Source organism: Beta vulgaris, chromosome 8 (genome assembly GCF_026745355.1).
Source record: "Beta vulgaris subsp. vulgaris cultivar EL10 chromosome 8, EL10.2, whole genome shotgun sequence".
Lineage (NCBI taxonomy): Eukaryota > Viridiplantae > Streptophyta > Magnoliopsida > Caryophyllales > Amaranthaceae > Beta > Beta vulgaris.
In genome coordinates this window covers 2,003,962-2,024,401 of record NC_079209.1, presented here as the reverse complement: position 1 = coordinate 2,024,401, position 20,440 = coordinate 2,003,962, and the positions used below count along the sequence as shown (strand labels likewise).

General features: G+C 35.9%; 3 protein-coding genes across 5 annotated transcripts; 2 read left to right on the top strand and 1 right to left on the bottom strand.

The window, feature by feature from the left end:
- Positions 1-2,964: 2,964 nt before the first annotated feature.
- On the top strand, positions 2,965-7,510 carry LOC104900580 (pyruvate decarboxylase 1). The gene is made up of 7 exons (XM_010688031.4): positions 2,965-3,698; positions 4,932-5,095; positions 5,200-5,761; positions 5,892-5,980; positions 6,183-6,300; positions 6,699-6,887; positions 7,071-7,510. Exons 1-7 carry the CDS (start codon positions 3,246-3,248, stop codon positions 7,239-7,241), a joined length of 1,746 nt encoding a protein of 581 aa, XP_010686333.2. The 5' UTR covers positions 2,965-3,245; the 3' UTR covers positions 7,242-7,510.
- Positions 7,511-9,895: 2,385 nt separating this feature from the next.
- Positions 9,896-13,972, top strand: LOC104900578 (pentatricopeptide repeat-containing protein At1g28690, mitochondrial). Of its 3 annotated transcripts, none has more exons than XM_010688028.4 (2): positions 9,896-12,264; positions 12,452-13,972. In XM_010688028.4, the coding sequence occupies exon 1, from the start codon at positions 10,164-10,166 to the stop codon at positions 11,769-11,771; it is 1,608 nt and encodes a 535-aa protein (XP_010686330.2). In that variant the 5' UTR covers positions 9,896-10,163; the 3' UTR covers positions 11,772-12,264; positions 12,452-13,972. The 3 variants fall into 3 exon arrangements, with proteins under 3 accessions (XP_010686330.2, XP_048490358.1, XP_048490357.1); XM_048634401.2 differs by having other exon boundaries at positions 9,896-12,272; XM_048634400.2 differs by having other exon boundaries at positions 9,896-12,589; positions 13,278-13,972.
- On the bottom strand, positions 13,590-18,360 carry LOC104900579 (hypothetical protein). The gene is made up of 4 exons (XM_010688030.3): positions 18,207-18,360; positions 16,460-17,074; positions 15,948-16,011; positions 13,590-14,249 (listed from the first exon to the last, which is right to left on the bottom strand). Exons 2-4 carry the CDS (start codon positions 17,023-17,025, stop codon positions 13,794-13,796), a joined length of 1,086 nt encoding a protein of 361 aa, XP_010686332.2. The 5' UTR covers positions 17,026-17,074; positions 18,207-18,360; the 3' UTR covers positions 13,590-13,793.
- Between the last annotated feature and the right edge of the window lie 2,080 nt (positions 18,361-20,440).

Genomic DNA, 20,440 nt, shown 5'->3' with positions numbered 1-20,440 from the left:
CACAAAGTACTTCTTGAGAAAGATAAATCAAACTTTTTCTTATTCCTAGAGTGACCGGTGTAGTGTTTCTCTTCTTCGCATAGTGATCCATATAACAGATACAGTACTTGTTCCTTAACCTATATATAGTTGAAAACAAATAACCAAATTCATAATTTGACATATCTTGAAGACATAGTTGATGAAAGTTCCAAAATTTGAAGTTCTGATCGCTTAATTGAAGGAAAAACAAATGCAAAAATCTAATTCTTAAACCTAAACTAAAATCGAGCCGGAATGAAAAAAGAATGCAAAATCAAGTATCTTAAGTAGATAATCACTCTATGCCGCAAAAAACTTTTCTCTCTCCCCTCTCTCCTCTCTACTTTCAAAAACCCTAGCCTCCATTGTTGATTTTTAAAGGGGCTTCCATCGGTTTTTACCGTTGGAAAGCCCCCACCTTTGTTTTTTTATTTGTTTTTAGGTTTCCAATAACGATTTATCTCTCGAAAGAAAGGGTTTTCGATCTCCTTCGTAAGAAAAGGTTTTTCGATCTCCTTCGAAAGACAAGGTTTTTTGACCTCCTTCGAAAGACAGGGTTTTTCTCCTCTTTTAGAGGGGGAATTTCTACAGGTTACAATTCGGGATACTATATCTAATGGATTGCCGTGAAATTATTTTGTTGGTGAAGAATTATGCGGGATCACAAAGGTTATCAATTTTTCGAATACGGTCAGATGAATCCGACGGAAATCATCCACACGACTACAAGGGATCGTTAGTTGTCTCTCCAACAAGGTTGTATTTTCCAGCGATATAAGCGGGAGATGTTCCACATTGCAAGATTTGTTTGACGATCGTATTTTTATGAAGGAAATTTTTGTTTGATTCAACTTATGTATTTGTTTGATTCGATTGCTTATGTAGATGTCGTATGACTTTTTATTAATGAATTAATTTTACTATTCAAAAAAAAAAAAAAGTAGATAATCACTAAAAAATTAAGTAGAAGCAGATAAATCACATACAACCTTAAAATCAGTAAAAAAAAAAATCAATAACATGGAATAGCAAAATTGAACAGGAATTTACAATTAACTTGAACATGATTGAACTTTTTTACCAAGTTTAAACTACTAGTAGAGCACATCAATCTAACCAATATAGTAACCCTTTTGGTTGAATAGGTACCCTCAAAACTAAAACATAAAGCTCGAAATTTAGATTATTGCTTCTTGCTAGAATCGTCAACAAAGGAACAAAGCTCATGTTTTGGCAAAGCAATGTATTTACACTTGTTCTCGATTCTCTTCTAATATCTAGGTGCATTTTCCCTTTGTTTAAAAAAACAACTATTTGTAGGAGTTTCGACGGTTATTTCACCAAATATCCTTGAGAAAAAAATTTATTCACCAAATACCCCCATTTTTTTTCAAAATTCACCAAATACCCCTGACTTTTAAAAAAATTCACCACATACCCTTTTGTTAACAGACGTTAGTCCTCCGTTAGCATTTATTTACAAGTTTGCCCTAAGTTAACCTAATTAACCCTAAATCAACCTAATTAACCCTAAGTCAACCTAATTAACCCTAACTAACCTAACCCTCTTTCTCTCCCCTAACCCACCAGCCCCTACCCAAGAACCCCAACCCCACTAGCCCCCATCCCACCACCCCAGACCCACCAGCCCCTTCCCCTGCAGCCACCAACACCAGACCCACCCCCTCCCCCTCCCTCTCAGCCCTCCTCCCGCAACCCCTTCTCGCGCAGCCACCCTCCCGCAGCCCTCCTCCCCTACACACAGCTCCTAATGCCAAACCCACCCCTACCCCTCCCTCTCAATCCCCCTCCCGCTGTCCCCTCCCCCGCAGCCCCCATCCTGCAGCCCCCTCCCCTGCACGCAACTCCCCTTCCCGCAACCCCCCTTCCCAAAACCCTTCCCCTACACACAGTAACCCCCTCCCACACAACCCCTCTCCCATGCACGCAGCTGCCTAGCAAAAAATGCAAAAGCAACACCATCGGCCTAGGGGTGGGGGGCTCGAGATTTGCGATTTTGCTGCGGGTGAGGGGGAGCGTCGAGTTCGAAGGGGTGGGGAGCCTATGAGTTTGAAAGGGTGGGGGGAGGAGGGAGATTCAGGCTGGGGTGGTGGGGAGGGGGAGGCGCGACTGTGGGGCAGGGGGAAGAGGAGGGGTTGGTGGGGCTGGGGGCTCGTGGGGCTGAGGTTGTTGGGAGGGGGTGGTGAGGCTGGTAGGGTTGGGGGTGGATTAGGGGTTTTTAGCATTTAGTTAGATTTAATTAGGTTTATTTAGGATTTATTTAGTGTTAATTAGTTAACGAAACACTAACATCCATTAGCTAAAAGGGTATTTTGGTAATCTTTTTAAGGGTCAGAATCTGGTGAACTTTTTTAAAGATTAGGGATATCTAATGAATTTTGAAAAAAGTGAAGGTATTTGATGAATAAATTTTTTTGTCAAAGGTATTTGGTGAGATAACTGTAGTCTCAAACTTTAAACTTTTAATGTAATAACAATAAATTTTTATCATACTTGAGCCTTAATGATAACTATGATCAACCCATTTTACATATTGGAACTACAATATTTAATTTTCATAGTAACTATTTTTTTTTTTTTTTTTTTTTTTTGCATAATGATCTGCTAATCATATCAAAACACACAATTGAAATAAACATAAAATTTCTTGAGCACAAGAGGCCCGCAACCCATGTAGCAGACAACGAACTCGGGTTGGGTCGGGCCGGGTTGACACGAGATGACCAAAACGACAATGCTGTAGTAGACTAGTAGTGTAGTGTCTAGACTTTACTCTTTAAGACTCTTCTCCCGCAAGAAATAGACAGAAAATTCTAAATACAATACTTTACTAATCCACCGCAATATACCAAATTGCCAACAAACGACAAAACGGTGCCACACATTTCAACATAACCCAACTTTGTTAATTCCCAATTATCCCCATCAATCCCAAATTCCACCTTCATTCTTCCTTAAAACAGAGTCTGGTTTTCTCTTTTCCGCCCACCATTCTCCTCCATCTTCTTTTCCTAAATCAATAAACAAAAATTCCCAAAAACCAACCCACCAAAAATTCCCCCATTTTTAGCCCACTGTTTTCTCTCCTCCCAATCTCTTTTATTACCCACCTTCTACTGAGTTCTACTTCATCAATTCATCCACTCTCAAACCTCCAAATTTCATTTCTTCTAGTGTAATATAAAGTTAACAACTTTACAACAATGGATACTGGAGCTCCAGCAAAACCTGTCCAACCCATTTCACTCTTCGGGTCAAGTACATTAGGTCATCATCTGGGTCGACGCTTAGCTCAAATTGGTGTAACCGATGTATTCTCAGTTCCAGGAGATTTCAACTTAACATTACTAGACCATTTAATAGCTGAACCACAGCTCAACTTAGTTGGGTGCTGTAATGAGCTCAATGCTGGTTATGCTGCAGATGGGTATGCTCGAGCTAAAGGTGTGGGTGCGTGTGTTGTGACTTTCACTGTTGGTGGGCTTAGTGTTCTTAATGCTATTGCTGGTGCTTATAGTGAGAATCTTCCTGTTATTTGTATTGTTGGTGGACCTAATTCTAATGATTATGGAACTAGTAGGATTTTGCATCATACTATTGGATTACCTGATTTTACTCAAGAATTGCGTTGTTTTCAGACTGTCACTTGCTTTCAGGTATTTTGTGTCTCTGCTTTTAGTCTTTTGCTGCTGTTTTTTGCTAATGTTAAGGAAGTGTCTTTTTCATTGTTTGTTTTCATGTTTGATTGTACTTATGTTACAGGATGTGTCGGACTCTGATATTAAGACTGTTTAACTTAGTTTTAGTATTTGTAAGTTCAGTAACTTAGTTTTAGTATTTGTAAGTTCAGATAAGGACTAATAAGTTTCAGTTCGGCAAGAATAAGGTTTGACATACTTATATAATACGATTTCATAAGTTATTTAGGCCTTATTTGGTTGTATATAGGAAGTCATACTTTCTAGGAAGTTATTTTTTCCATGTATTTGAAATTCCTAGGAAGTGTAAAATTGTGTTTGGTTGATATTGGGAAGTAGAACTTTGTATGGGAAGCTCTACTTACATCAGGGAACCTAGGTAAGTAACTTCCTCCAAATGGAGGAAGTAGAACTTTTTAGGAAGTGCAAATTTCCATGGTTTTATTAACCAAATAACTTCATATACTTCTACTTCCTAGGAATTTGCACTTCCCATGATTTATTTTGTCAACCAAACAAGGCTTTAGGGACTGATAAAGTCTAATAAGTTCAAATGAGTAATAATAAGTTGAAAAGAATTATGCCTAAATGGAAAAAAAAAACCTTAAGTGCTGAACTATTTATAGTTTATACCATGTTTTAGATTTGGAGTATTTGACATGGGTATTTAAGTATCTTCCCCAAGGAGTCTGTTATGACTTATAACTTGGTTATAAACAAAAACTTTTTAACATGGTATATAAGTCATGGAAAATACCCCTTTAGTTGGGAAAAGTATTAGCCATTGGAAATTCTTTGCATGTGACTTAAAAATGATAAAAAGCAAGTAAGATTGTGCTTTAGTAATATTGTTGTATAGCATATTAGCATATATTGAGAAATTCAACTTGGAGATCTGTGCTGCTCTATGTTGGATTTTGTTATATGTTATGGTACTTGATGTTTCTACAGAACTACAAATGTAACTTACACCATTCACTTAAGTTGATGTTGGGGTATTTTCCATCTTTTGGTGTTAATATATTAGAGATAATGTTCTGATGCAATGCAATATGGATCATTTCTGGAAAATTTGTACCAGAATAATAGGGAACACAGAGTTATAGGTATTCTGCAATGTGGTGTTTTTCTTATGTATGATGTATAATTAAAATTTTGAGTATAAATTGTTGATGATGTTTAACACAATAGGCTGTGGTGAACAACTTGGATAATGCACATGAGCTGATAGACACTGCAATTTCAACAGCTTTAAAGGAAAGCAAACCAGCTTACATTAGTATAAGCTGTAATCTTCCTGGAATTTCGCATCCAACTTTCGCTAGGGATCCTGTTCCATACTTCCTTTCGCCAAAGTACGCATTCTCTTGTGTTTTGTTTGTTCTTGTAATTATCTTGAATTTGACAGAGGCATATGAATCTATGTGTGTATGATTCACAAGACTGTTTTACAATGCAGTTTGAGCAATCAGTTAGGCTTGGAAGCTGCCGTGGAAGCCACAGCTGAGTTCCTAAACAAGGCTGTGAAACCTGTCATTATTGGTGGACCCAAACTTAGGGTGGCAAAGGCACAAAAAGCTTTTGTAGAACTTGCAAATGCAAGTGGTTATCCAGTAGCAGTCATGCCATCAGGTAAAGGGCTGGTGCCTGAACACCATCCTCACTTTATAGGCACATACTGGGGTGCTGTTAGTACAAACTATGTTGGTGAGGTGGTCGAATCAGCTGATGCTTATGTTTTCGTGGGTCCCATTTTCAACGATTATAGTTCAGTTGGGTATTCGTTGCTAATTAAGAAAGAGAAAGCCATTGTAGTGCAGCCTAATCGTGTGACTATTGCTAATGGTCCTTCATATGGCTGGGTTTTCATGGCTGAGTTCTTGAGTGCATTGGCAAAGAAGTTGAAGAGAAACACCACGGCAATGGAGAATTACCGTAGGATTTATGTCCCTCCAGGCATGCCTTTGAAGTGTGGGAAGGACGAACCACTCAGAGTTAATGTTCTCTTCAAGCATATCCAGGCAAACCATAAATTTCTATCTTTGAATGATTCAACTGTATCTTTGATGTCTTTGAAATGACTTTTCTATACTTTGTTGGACAGTCAATATTCTTGAATTTTATTTTGACATTTGAAATGTTATGAAACAGGATATGATCAAAGGCAATTCTGCTGTAATTGCAGAAACTGGGGACTCTTGGTTCAATTGTCAAAAACTCCGTCTTCCAGAAGGCTGTGGGTAAGTCGAAAATTTGTTGAAGAAAAACATCCTGTCTTGATTGAACTATTGACTTATGCCGCTGCCTGCTAGATACTATTCTGAAACACCTTGTAGTCTATGAACCGTCTTTTCAGCTTTCCTCCTAAGGATCAATTTCACAATTGTTTATTAACTTAGCTTCTGAAGAATCTGAACCTGTGCAGTTGTGCTCAATGTACAGGTTCGAATTTCAGATGCAATATGGGTCGATCGGTTGGTCTGTAGGTGCTACATTGGGATATGCTCAAGCTGCCCAGGACAAGCGAGTTGTTGCTTTCATTGGCGATGGGAGTTTCCAGGTCAGTTATTAATTTGATATGATTACTTTGGTGCATACTACAACAAAAATAACAATGTGAAAACCTTTTAATCCCAAGAAATGGGTTCGGCTCAATAAACCTAGATATTGTCTTCTGCTGTCATCCATAAAGCTTCTCTTCCTCCATTTATTCTTATCTCGTGTTATATGTTCTGCAAACTATATTATTCAAATCACTTTGGTCAATCTAGATTCTTTTCGAATCTCATGCTGCACCTTCAGCCAGCCATCTTTTTGTTCTTCCTTGGAAATAGCCTGCCGTCCTGCTTTTTCTTGGATACAATCATACAATCTGCCATCTTAACATCTGCATTTTATGGTTGTGAAGTACCATCGACAGTGAAAAACAGCAAAACTGACACTCATGTCTTTTGTTAGGTCACCGCTCAAGATGTTTCAACTATGATTCGTTGTGGGCAAAAGAACATAATATTCCTTATCAACAATGGTGGATATACCATTGAAGTGGAGATTCATGATGGCCCCTACAATGTGATTAAAAACTGGGACTATACCGGCTTTATCAAGGCTATCCATAACGGTCAAGGAAAATGTTGGACAGCCAAGGTAAATACTATGATCGACTTGTTTATAAATTTATATGCAACTCTATTACTCCTTCTTGGAATGCATATTATCACTGCTCATTCCCTAGTGAACTGTGACCTCAATATGTATAAATCATGTTACCTGGGCTATAGTACATGCAAAAGGTGCTAATTCTGCTGCTGTATAATTTGTTAAATGCAGGTCCGAACAGAGGACCAACTGGTTGATGCTATAACAACCGCTACAGGTGAATGCAAGGACTCGCTTTGTTTTATAGAAGTCATTGTGCACAAGGACGATACCAGCAAAGAGCTGTTGGAATGGGGATCGCGTGTTGCCTCTGCCAACAGCCGACCTCCCAATCCTCAGTAATAAGTAGCGCTATATGCCTGTTATCGCGAGCTTTCAATCTTCAACAGCTCTGCTTTGATTGTGGTAGTAATCTATGGTGGCATTGAATAAAGGAAATAGGAAGTAATAGTGTTTTATACTGTATTTGTATGTAAATAAATGTGTCTTTTGTTGCGAATTCAATTTTCTTATCTTAGAGGATTTGTATCACTGCTCACTTGCTAATCTGAGAGGATATGTATAGATTATCTTGATGAGTTCAATAGACATGATAAGTTATCGGATGGTTAGAGTTACTATAGACTCAAATCGCGGTAACTTTTGTGTTGCGATCTTGAAGAAGACTACTTTAATTCACTATAATAGTCAAGTATGTGACTTGGTGAAGTTTAAAAACCGGAAAAACAAACATTGATTACAACTAAATTAGGACAGATGAGTACCAAACTTGCTAATTGGCCTAACAAAATTTATAGGTCGTTTGCAAAAGGACTACCTTACTTCATTATTTAGAATAAAAAAGGTAATTTTATTGACAAAAGTTTGATCGATGAAAATTATAGCTATAACACATTATTGTTACCCTAAGATCATCTCACGGTCTCACCTGAAACCTGAGTATTTCCGCGAAATATGAGAATGGGCAAACTCCAATTTTTAGATTCATTCCAAATTGCAAATAAAATGATACCTCCATTATTCCAAAATTAATGCAAGACTTTGTTTTTGGCATGGATTTGTATGAAAGTTCATGTTAAAATATCAAAAAAATTATGGAAAGAGGAAAGTTGTAGAGTGTAAATAGACTTAGTAGTAAAGAAAGGCAAGTTTCACAATAATTTTAGAGCTGAATAAGAGTGCGTTTTGTTCACCTGAAACAACTTAAACTTATCAAAACTAAATTTATTCACAAACTTTTGTATAAGGCAGGCCACACCTTGAACAAATGGTGTGGCCAGCTAATAAAAGGCCCAAGTTAGGCTTTATAATGAAGCCCACGTCCCCTAGAAAAAGCCCAAGCATAAAATTCGTTTTCGGAGGGGTTACTTTTCGTAAAAGGAGTTACTTTTGAATCCGTTTTCAGAGGGGTTACTTTTCATAATAGGGGTTACTTTTGTTGAATCTATGTTTTTTTTTCTTCTAATTTTTAGGTGTTACTTTTAGTGAAACTAAGGGTTACTTTTTCAAATGCTAAGCGGTTACTTTACTAAAATCGGGGATTACTTTTGTAATGATAAGGGGTTACTTCTACGGAAAGTATGAATTACATTTGTAATTATAAGAAGTTACTTTTACTAAAATTAGGGGTTACTTTTTAATTATAAGGGATTACTTTTATAATTATAAGCGGTTACTTTACTAAAACCGGGGATTACTATTGTAATGATAATGGATTACTTTTACGGAAAGCATGAGTTACATTTGTAATTATAAGGGGTTACTTTTACTGAAATTAGGGGTTACTTTTATAATGATAAGGGGTTACTTTTATAATTACAAGGGGTTACTTCTTACGCCATAAGCACCACCACCACCTTCATTATCCTCCTTTTCTCTCTCCTCAGCTCCACCGTCAATTCTACCTCCATCATCCTCAATCATCGTTGTTCACCTCTTCTACTCCTCTCTCACTATATCCCCACCCCGACTCCTCCTACCTCTATCTCTCTCCGCCTTCTTACCTCCTCCCCCTTCCTCATCCTCTCTCTCCTTGCCTCCTCCGCTTTAAATTAAATGAGGTGAAGACTACCACTACTATTTCCTTGCAGTAATAAGTGTAAAGTATAATTAGAACTCTAGACTGCTATGAATTAGAACTTCGGCAGAAGTCTCTGCAAAAGTGAAACTTTGATCAATCTTTGTCCATATGCTCCATCTTCAAATCTTAAAGTCATCTTGTAATCTTCAATCAACGCAATTCTTCCATAGTCTTCTCAGTCTTCAAACCGATGACATTATTTTATGCCTTCTTATCTAGATCTGGGTAGGAATTACTTTTGCATTACCTATTTCCCTAGTTTTCTGGGGATTTGCGATTGCTTCACGCCATGGATGACGTGGTTGTTGACGCAGATGAAGTCGAAGGTTGATGATAAAAAAGTCGAAGATCTGAGGAAGGAGGAAGGAGGAAGGAGGAAGGAGGAAGGAGAAAGGAGGAGGGAGGAGGGAGGAAGGAGGACCGAAGAGGAATTGGGGCAGGAGGAGAGAGAAAATGAAAAATCTGAGGGGAAGAGGAATTGGGGTGGCCGCACAGTTTAGGTTCAGTGTGGCGTGTTGCACAAAAAACGCACTGAAATTTATTAGAGGTAATCTCTATTCTATATGCGAAAAGGGGTAGGACACCAAAATATTAGAAACTCCATTAAACCCTCACTACATCTCTATTTTAACTACTTACTTTAATTTAAAAAAAAAAGGAAACTACCTAATTAATTTAAAAAATAACAAAATACATTACAAAAAGAAACCATCAACAATTCAAATATCCCTAATTTATTAGATATAATTAACAACTAATTTAATTTTCTACGTCCCTTAAAAAAATTAATTTAATTTTTCATTTTTGCACGCATCGCGTGCATATAAAACTAGTTAATTCTTATTGGAACTTATTTTTACTATTGTTATAGACTTAATTAAACCTGATCACACATAATTTGAAGTTATTGGAACTTAAAACTTATTTTTAAGCTAAGAGTTAGATTGTCCATACTCACAGATTGCAACTCTCTCTCTGTTCATCCATAAGTCCAATTATCAAACACAATTTGGCATTTTCAAGAGAAGATTGCGAGCAAATCAATCTTTTCGACGAGGTCGGAAAATTGGATCTTCCAAAAATTGTAGGTTTGTGCTTAAAAATTATTCAAAGCATGGTTGAATTTGTCATTCTGCTTGAATATTTCTTTGTCTTAACTCTTACTGCCAGTAATATGGTGTAACATGAGAAATATCAAGCTCATCAAAATTAGGTCTTTTTATGTGCCAAAATCCCAATTTTTCAGCTCAATTACTGCACCAGAATCTGTCTATTCTTCGAATTCAAATTCAATTATTTTGTCAACTGCTCTTCAACACTATATTAATTCAGATTCACCTTCACATGGATTGAAAATTCATACCCATATTCTGAAAACTGGGTATGAATTTAATAAGAATATTACTATAAAACTCATTATACTTCATGTGAAATCTGGGTTTGTAAAGTATGCACGGAAGTTGCTCGACGAAATGCTTGACCCATCTTTAACTGCTTATAATTATGTGATTAATGCTTATGTGAAGCGTGGGCAAGTTGTAGAAACATTTGACTTGGTTCGTCGTATGTGCAAATCTTATGTAAAGCCTGATAGTTTTACTCATTCATTGATCTTGAAAGCGTGGGGTTCGATACCGGCTCCCTTGTTTTTGAGGTGTGATATAGGAAGACAGGTGCATTCTCGGATTATAAGATATGATGGTGTAGAAGATGTTGTTCTTTTTGCGACTTTGATTGATGTTTATGCTAAATCTAGAAGGCTTGGTTATGCTCGGCGTGTGTTTGATTCTATGTCGGTAAAGAATGCCATATGTTCTACTTCATTGATCTTTGGTTATTTGAATAGAGGTTACATAGATCAGGCTGAGTTGCTGTTTAAGGAGATGGTTGAGAAAGATGTTGTGGTTTTTAATGCTATGATTGAAGGTTATAGTAAATCTGTTCATACGGTGAAGAAGTCGCTTGAAATGTTTATTGAGATGAAAAGACTGAGTTATTTACCTACATTTTCCACCTTTGTGAGTCTTATTGGAGCATGTTCTTTGTTGACTTCGGTTGAAATTGGTCAACAAGTACAGAGTCACCTAGTGAAGACCAAGTATTTTGCCGATGTGAAGATTGGGAGTGCTTTTATAGATATGTACTCAAAATGTGGGAGAACGGATGATGCTCGTCGAATATTTGATTACATGTCTGAAAAAAATGTATTTTCTTGGACTTCCATGATTGATGGGTATGGAAAGAATGGGGAACCCAATGAAGTTATTGAATTGTTTAGTAAATTGCAAGCAGAGAATCAAATAAAACCCAATTATGTTACGTTCTTGTGTGTTATATCAGCATGTGGATATGCTGGATTAGTAGAAAAAGGTTGGGAGATCTTTCGAAGCATGGAAAGGGACTACTCGTTAAAGCCTCGGATGGAGCACTACGCTTGCATGGTAGATCTTTTGGGGCGTTCCGGAAATTTAGAGCAAGCATGGGAATTTGTAATGAGAATGCCAGAAAAACCTAATTCAGATGTTTGGGCTGCTTTCCTCGGTTCATGTAAATTGCATGGTGAAGTAAAGATGGCAAGTAGAGCGGCAGATGAACTTTTTAAATTGTGTGCTGATGGGCGGCCCGGCTCATACATTGCCCTTTCAGATGCTCTGGCGGCTGCTGGAAAGTGGGACTCTGTAAATGAAGTTAGGGAACTGATGAAATGGAGAGGAATTTCAAAAGATACGGGCTCCAGTTGGACAGGAACAGATAACGGACTAAATCATTTTCATGCCGGTGATCTAAATTAAAGGGGCAACCACATACTCAAGAAAACAAGCATTGCTCAGTGACAAGTGTATGTTACTTGGAGTGCTCTTCGTTTACCTTGGCTACCCATTTAAGGTCCTGAATACTCCAATATGGTTTACATGATCTTTCAAGTTTGGACCAAAACCATGGAATTTATTTATGTACAGCTGAGTCTAATACTTGAACTCTTACAAATGTTTGAACACTAACCCAAGTCTGAGTGTCACAGGGTCAACTATGCATACAACTTTGCCAAATATCATTCTGAATAATTGCAGACTGCAGTATTAGTACCTTTATTTGTAGAATGTCGAAGAAAAGATATTTACAGGTTCTCTTTTCAAGGGTCCACACAGCGTGCAAGGGTACAAGGAAGTTTTAGATTGTGCTAGTCTTGTTGCTTCTATGAAGCTAAGGAACAGCCGAAGACAAACAGTGATTCTGCTAAATGGTTCTGCACAATCCTAATCTACTTCCTCCACCTGCATCTGTGTGAGTATGTGAGTTAGTTTACAAATTGGACTGCTTTAGCAAGTTAGTAGATTTCAAGATTTATACACACTTTTCAAGCAACTCCACAAGCTCCCGTTAAGAAAAAAGGAATTCTACAAGCTTGCATAACACTTTCAAAGCATTAGAATGCATCATTGTTATATTATCTTTTTTCTGTGTTCTTCAGGAGTCCAAAGGCACAATATTTTCTGGATTCGAAAGTGGTGCATTGTGTGGATGAATTGGTAGTATGTAGTGCTGTGGCAAGAAGAAAAATATTCTACTGTCAGGAAGATGTCAGCTGCCTAAACGTGGAGCTGACCTGGTAATGGTCTTGTCGAAGTAAATATGAATTTGGTTTTGTTATTCGGGCACATCAATGGCGAGTGTTTGGTCATGTGTTCAAGTGAGCGAAACGTGGGAGTCTTAAGTGTGCTAAAGCGGGAGCTGTTTTCATCAGGATGAAGTGTACAGTCGGGTTCAGGGTTCCGCCTATGGTTATAGACTTTAATAAGCTCCTTACTGTTATTTTTTCCAATGATGGTGGTCTTAGTTTCTTCCATTTGATTGTAGGCGACATTTTTACAGTTGGGATTTTGGGCGGAGGGAGGGGGAATAAAGTCGCCCATCTATTTTCAATCATGAGAGCTAAGTCTGCTCCTTTGCGTAACAATTTTTTTTATGTCATGGGACTTTCATTTTCATCCAACTTCATGGTATCCCACACGTGAATGTCCCTTACGTTTTACTCCCTCCGTTTCCTAAAGATCTTCCCTCTTTCCGTTTAAGGGTGTTTTCAAAAGATCTTCCCTCTTTTGCTTTATTCCTTATTTGGCAAAACAAATTTTCCTATTTACTCTCTCATGTCACTATCATATGGTCAACCATTACATTATTAATTCAATTTTACTCTTTTTCTCTCTCCTACTTTAACCCCTTTTTATTTGTTTATTTATTTTAACCCATTTCTCTCTCCTACTTTACTCAAACTTGATTTTCCTTGGTATCTGTAGGAATAGTAAGTGGGAAGATCTTTAGGAAACGGAGGGAGTATCTTGCAATGGATCAAACAATTGAAGTAGTGCTAAGGCTGCTCCCAAGAACTAGAACAAATCCGGAGACATTAGAATCGAGACAAGGTTGCGGATGTATTAGCTATGAATTGTCGTTATGTGGATAATAGAAGTAATGTAATTAGGATTTTCCCCCACCCCTCTAGTTACTGTATGGGTAATTTAATCTTGGATGTAAGACGCTATTTAATTTCGTAATTTAAGTGGGCTTCGTTTTCTAAAAAAAAAAGAATAGAGACAAGGAGACAAAACTATAGTAAAGAACATCAAACGCATGGTATTCATCATAAAGCTATAGAAAATCAATGCAACACGACTGATACATACAACTGATGAGCTTAAAATGAAACGTTGACACTCGACTCATCCACACATATGGCATACTTATTTTTCTCCATCCATAAAGCTTATTGATACAGGTACATCGTACAAAATACTAATGGGATACACAACAATTTAACCATGCGATAGCTCGTTTGCAAGGGCCATACCATCTGGCATTGTAGCTGAATAAAATTTAAGTCCATCCAAGTTAGGCGGCACCTTACCACCAGTTCCAAAGATGAGGCCAAGCAATGCACCCGTTGCTACAGCAAAGAGCACACCGGTCAAAGCGCCTGCCACAAACCCAGCCACTGAGACGGCAAAAACACCTAGCTCCAAGTTTGCCACCGCAGTTGTTACTGCTGCATTCACAGCCACTTGCACTGCAAAGGCGCCAACATCCGCCAACACTGACACAGCTGTGCTCACCACAGACTCAAGCTTGTGCTCAGCGCTGAAGATGTCCCACACCATCATGCTGGCAGACATCGCCAACGATGCAATCCCACCTGCTTTACCGCCTAAGGTGTCCCTAGTGGCGATTGGGATGTTTGCGCGCCCTGATTCCCTGATGATGCTATTGTATACCTGTTTCATGCATAGTCATGTACATAATGAGCCCCAGGAGAAGCGAAAATCGAAAATCGATACACTAATGTGACAAAAACATGCAGGACACTATTACAGGTGGGCTCAATGAAGGTGCAAAATACTGAACGGGCTCAAACAAGAGAAACAGACGTATTAGCAAAGGTAGCTCGTCAGGGGTTCAACGAAGATGATCTAGTTCTCCTATTTTGTAAATCACCTTCAGAAGGAACTACATGTAAATTTAGAAGAAATGACTTTTGAACTTTTGCGTAAATGCTGTGACATGGGGGGCTGATACCCCCTTATTAGCTAACTTCAGTAATTTGTAATAACATTTTGGAAAATAGAGGTCTGAATTTTGGGTGATAATTTTTAAAAGGTTTGAACTATTGATTAACCTGTGTAGGTCCCAACATTAGGAGATCTCAACTTTTAGTTGGCTTCGACGGCTTAAAACTGAAGATTTTTTTTAAAATCTCACCTAGTTTCTACATCCCTCCCTCAATTAACCCTTTTGATGTGACCCAAATTTTACAAATGATGACCTATTAAGCCAGTTTTAAGTCACTAAGGTCCGCTAAAAGTTAAGACCCCCTAAAGTTGGGACCTACACAGGTTAATCAATAGTTCAGACCTTTTAAAAATTATCACCCATAGTTCAGACCTCTATTGTCAATTTTTCCTAACATTTTAGTATTTTAATCTACTGCTCCCTTCAACACAAAAAAAAAAAAAAAAAAAGACATGTTGTTTCAACAAACACCACTGACAAAATTTGGCAGCAAACACGATTATTCAAAGAACTACTACAAAAAAAGCTAAAATCTAAACAAATCTGTGTCCTATTAGCATTTCAAAGTAGCTAGCCTAGTGGATCTAATTAATTAAAGGAAAGTTTAAATTAGAACAATCGATACAAATTTTATTTCCATGTGTCTGGGCTTTTAGTTGATAATGGCTCTATTCGAGGAAGCATTTTAGCTATCTTAAATGATAAGATGCTAACATATTTTAGGTGTTAAAATGATTAGTAGTGTTTGGGAAGCACCTAAAATAAAATTCCAGGTGGCTAAAATGACTTAAATATTAGGTGCTAAAATGATTTACCTTTTCAAAATCAGGTGATTGAAATCTTGAAAAATCTTTCCAAAATTTTGACAACAACTAATTTTGCCAAACAATTAAACTCATTAGTTACCTTATCAGTTCTAGCGTCTTATCAGTTTTAGCTTTATCCTATCAGTTTTAGTTAACTTATCAGTTTTAGTTTATTTTCATCTAGTAATGTCAAACAGAGCCAATATATATAATTTATGTTTCTTATTAGATGCATCATACATATTGATTAGATATATTTATCGAAACACAATTTTATCCAACAATATTTTCAATTATATATTTTTTAAGATTATGAAAAAATAAATCTCTAAAATATACATTAAAAATCCGGACGTCGATTAAAAAAATGATATTTATCTTTTTAAATTAGTAGTTAAATATAGTCAAAAATGATATCCAAATAATGTGAAAAAGTAAATATGATACATTTATTAAGGAATGGACGTACTATGAACAAAATTACTAATAATATATATGGATTACTTATAAAAATTATTAATGGAAAACTATTACTGCATATAACCACAAAAATGAATAATATGGTTTACTCATGAACTTGGCTCAACAAAAACTTACCTCAAGCTTTTGATCTTCTTCCAAAAATTCAAATTCATCTTTATATCCAAGCCTATTCTTGTGCCTGAAACCATGTCAAGGACAGTATACATCAGATACTGGAAAGTGAAATTTTTTATATTTGAGGCAGATTAAATATACCCTTCATAATTTATTACTTGCTATATTTAACACACATGAACATTTCTCACTGCATTTCTTTTTTGGCATATGGTTCCCATATTATTTATAACTATTCCTTTCTATCATTGAGTCATACAGTGTCTAACTATTTTACTCTTTATCTTTTTCATCTCCGTATAGAGCTGTGATTTGCATTAATTTAATCCACAATGTAACAATTTAGTGGATGCCATCTAACTTAGTTGGCAAAGTCTTGTGGGGGTGGGATCTAAGATAATTAGATCAGGGATCGAATCTCGTCTACACCACTGCACTTAGTAGCTCATTTAAAACGTACAAAAACAATGTAACAATTTTAAGTAAGAGGAAATATATAATGTAAACAATACCTGTTGACAAGGTTTGGGAATTCAATGCCCTCTTGCTTGAGTCCCATAGAATACGCCTTAGAATGAGCGCGAGCTGTGCCACTTCGAATATTATTAGCATACTCCAACATAGACTGCTTGTAGAAGGCCACTTCTTTTGCCAAACTTTCAACATTGCTCGTATTCTTAGCGTCCAACATATTAAGATCAGTTGCAAGGTCGTCAAAATGCTCTTTAAGCTTCTCGACACACATGAGTCGAAAACCGCAGTTGCGCACACACTGCAGGCTCATATTGATACCATACTTCACATAGTCCTCGATGTTTGCAGCAATGTCTGCCTTCTCCTCGCTGACTGCCCTCGCCGCCTCGTGCTTGTTGCGCAGATCACGGCTGATATCTAGTAGTGTCACCACATTATCATAAGAATCGTTGCATTCTTGGAGGAATTTGATGCGATCAGGCTCAGACTTGATGCCAAGCATTAGTGGCTCTTCTTGGTTTCTTAGTAATTTTGCAAGCTTTAGCAATTGTTTGTCGTCGGTCAACATAAAAAGATCGTCATCTTGCGCTCGTACCTCGGCCATCGTATATATGGAGCTCAATGTATATACTTCAATCCCAACAATCAACCTCCTATTATAAACAACGGCGGAAATCTGATCCTTAAAAGTATAATTATGGAATAATTTTGTATGAAAATACGAATTGCTAATTATAACGGAGCAATTGACTATCAATATTCCGTCTAGAGAAGGATTGTTGGACGAGTTATAAACTCCAATACTATCTCTACACTCTGTATTTTTTTTAAGGAAAATTTACCCAAAAAGATCTTTTAAAACTTCAATTTTCCAAAAAAAAAAAATTTAAAGCATTTTTTCTAAAAAGAAATCACAAACTTAATTTTTCTTGTAAGATAAAACTTATTCCCACCAGTGTGGTTTTTTAAGATGCATAGGGGTGGTGGTGTTGAAGTTAATGGACATAGGGGATCAAAAGAAGATAAAAGAGTTAATGTTGAAATTGAGAAAATCACACCGAAAAATAGAAATAGGTTTCGTCTTGCAAGAAAATTTAAATTTGTGGGTTTTTCTTATAAAGAATGCAAAGGTTTTTTTTTTTCGCAAGATAAGAATTGATGTATAAAATTGACTACCTGGACCCAAAAAAAATCATCTTATTGTGAACATTGATTTATTTAAGAAAAGAAATCAATTATAAAATTTGTCATTGAACTACATGACAAAAATTGTGTATGTTTCTATTTCACTTTTACTTTTTCTTTTTCTTTTATAAAAATCACCCATGTGACTTCATAAATAACCTCACTATTTACTCTTATTCTTTGATTTGTGGTGAAAAGCGGGGTAGGACTAACTATTAGTGATGGGTGCCCTACTAGTTTCCTCATTAAGATGTAATTTTTCCTTTATCCTTCTATAATTACAACGTTTTAACTTTAAAACTACATCTAAGGTTATTGTCTATATGTTATTAGACTATTTCAATGTGTACATTTCGAAAATATCAATCTTTTATGATTTTATAAATTAAACATTAAAAATATCATTGATCTAAGTTATGCGTTAACAAATGTGGAGATAAAATATTATAATTAAAGAGACAAAAGAAGAGTATATATTAGTAAAAGAATTGTAGTATCATATTAATAAATTCTTAACAATTGAACATTCTACAATGAACATGAAAAGCAATAAAAAAGAACATGACCGTAAAAGAGTAGTAGTGAAGAAAAGGAACTTACGGATGCAAATAAAACGAATCAGTATTTCAGAACTTTCCGTTTGAGCAAGAAGCTTATACTCAACCATATTATTTATAGTACACCTAACCCAAGTACCCAATGGCTATATTTAAATAACAATAATTTTTTTTTTTTTGGATCAAAAAAGAAAAACAATAATTTTTTTGGTGGGTTCACAGAATAGCTCGACGAACCCTTTTTTACATGCGAGAGTAAACAAGCTAAGGGAAAATTCGCAAACTTCAAAAATCAGTATTATTGGTTTTGCTTCCATCTCCTATCTTTCAAAACTACGACTCCCTAATTAATTCCCCAGCCATCTAAGTCATTCTCGTGTCTAAGACCGTCTCAGCCTGTTGGATTATGCTCCAAAATTAGTCAAATAGTTTTCCTAATAGTTAGGATTAGTTACTAATAATTAGTTAGTGGGTTAACAAGTAGTGGTCTAGATAATGGTCTAGTTAGTGGGATAGCAAGTAGTGGGCTACATAGTGGACATGTTATTTGTAGTGTTTTGTATGCCTATTTAAAGGTTGTTTTGTTTATTCATTATGTGAGTATGAAAAATATATAAACATGTAGTCTTTCTAATTTCTCTCCAAGTTTTCTCTCTTTTCTTCTCTAAAAATTCTACACAGCCAAGACTTTACGAATATGTTGATGTCTTTACAATAGCAAGCTTTTAATACATTAGACTGTCGGTGTACTTCAAAACATCATATGTAAATTTTATGGGAAAAAATAGGCCAACACTAAAGCGACTTTGATCAAAAATCGCACTAGTTGTTCTTATTCAATTGCACTAGCTTTTATTGGGCCTTAAACTCCAGTAGTTGTTCGTATCAATTAACTTGTTGATTAAAACATAACCTGCTTTCCAAGTTGAAATTGAATTTAATTTTGTATTAGAGAGAAACAATAAACCATTTAGAGAGAATAGCTTTTCGTGGGTTGTTTTATAACCCATACAGGGATTCCTAATATTGGGAGGCAATCCTTCAAATCAAACATGCTGATCTTTTTGAGATATTGTTAATTGTGAGTTGTATAACCTATGTAGGGTGACGTCCAAAAATATACTTTATCCGTTTAGAAATAGTTGTACCATTAGCATAGTGTTTAATATTCACATTTTACACTTTCATTTTTTTTTTAGCCAAAAAGAAAGAAACTAGGGAGGAACCCATTTTACACTTTCATTATCTTTGGTGATTTATATTTTAGGAAAAACTTAGTCATATTGGATCTTGTTAGATTCGTCCCAATGTATATTTTTTTAATATTAACTTTCTATAATTTTTACTCATTGATAATTGAAGATATTAACGTTTGAAACCATTCATCGGCAAGCGTGAAAATATGAAACTGTGCAACTATTTCTAAACGGAAGAAGTATGTTCAATTTAGTTTTGTTTGGCACTTTATGTAATACTACCTCCGTTTCATATTGATAGTTACACTTTCACTTTTGACACTATTCACAAATTTCCCTTTGACTATCATTTGTGAGTTATGGTGAAGAGAAAATATAATAATGTGGGGTCTTGTTTGATTCGTCTTGATATGTAGTTTTAGAATATCGACTTTTTATATTTTTTACAAATACAAAGTTAGAGATATAAAGGCTCAAAGTAGTGTATCGACATGCGTGAAAAGTGTAAGTGTAACTATTAATTTGAAACGGATGTAGTATAAATCTAAATCAGGACTGAAATAAGTCCCTTACATTTGAGTTAAGGATTAGAATAGAGTTTTTTTTTTTTGAAGGGAAATCAGACTAGAGTTGGATGGGACATAGTTGTTTTTAGGATTTTTCCTTATCATAAGAGATTTGATATTTTTCTCATACAATTTAATTTGCAATATTTTCTTGATGATGGTTAATGGTTAAAGTTGCCTTATCAAGTATTCACATGGTGGTAACATACACTTTTTAATGGCCCCATATTTATCTTAATTAATCTAATTAGGTGATTATTTAGGGATATTTCACTATTTTCCGACCTATTTTTCTGTTAATGTTTGTAGAATTAACTTCGATTTTCTGATCGGAGTTAACAAGTTAGGTTAAGCTTACCTTATACTTTCTCCGTTTCTAAATAAGTTTAATATGTGTATAGTGTTTATTATTCATAATTTAAACCTTAATTAGCTTTGGTGATTTACATTTTAGGAAAAACATAATGTGAGATCTTGTTAGATTCGTCTGAATGTAAATTTTTCTAATATCAACT

Coding starts and splice junctions, on each gene's coding strand:
- LOC104900580 (XM_010688031.4), top strand. CDS start 3,246: ATGGATACTGGAGCTCCAGCAAAACCTGTCCAACCCATTTCACTCTTC. Junction 5,762..5,891: donor TTCTCTTCAAGCATATCCAG/GCAAACCATAAA, acceptor GTTATGAAACAG/GATATGATCAAAGGCAATTC. Junction 6,888..7,070: donor GAAAATGTTGGACAGCCAAG/GTAAATACTATG, acceptor TGTTAAATGCAG/GTCCGAACAGAGGACCAACT.
- LOC104900578 (XM_010688028.4), top strand. CDS start 10,164: ATGAGAAATATCAAGCTCATCAAAATTAGGTCTTTTTATGTGCCAAAA.
- LOC104900579 (XM_010688030.3), bottom strand. CDS start 17,025: ATGGCCGAGGTACGAGCGCAAGATGACGATCTTTTTATGTTGACCGAC. Junction 16,012..16,459: donor TTCCCAAACCTTGTCAACAG/GTATTGTTTACA, acceptor ACATGGTTTCAG/GCACAAGAATAGGCTTGGAT. Junction 14,250..15,947: donor AAGAAGATCAAAAGCTTGAG/GTAAGTTTTTGT, acceptor TGCATGAAACAG/GTATACAATAGCATCATCAG.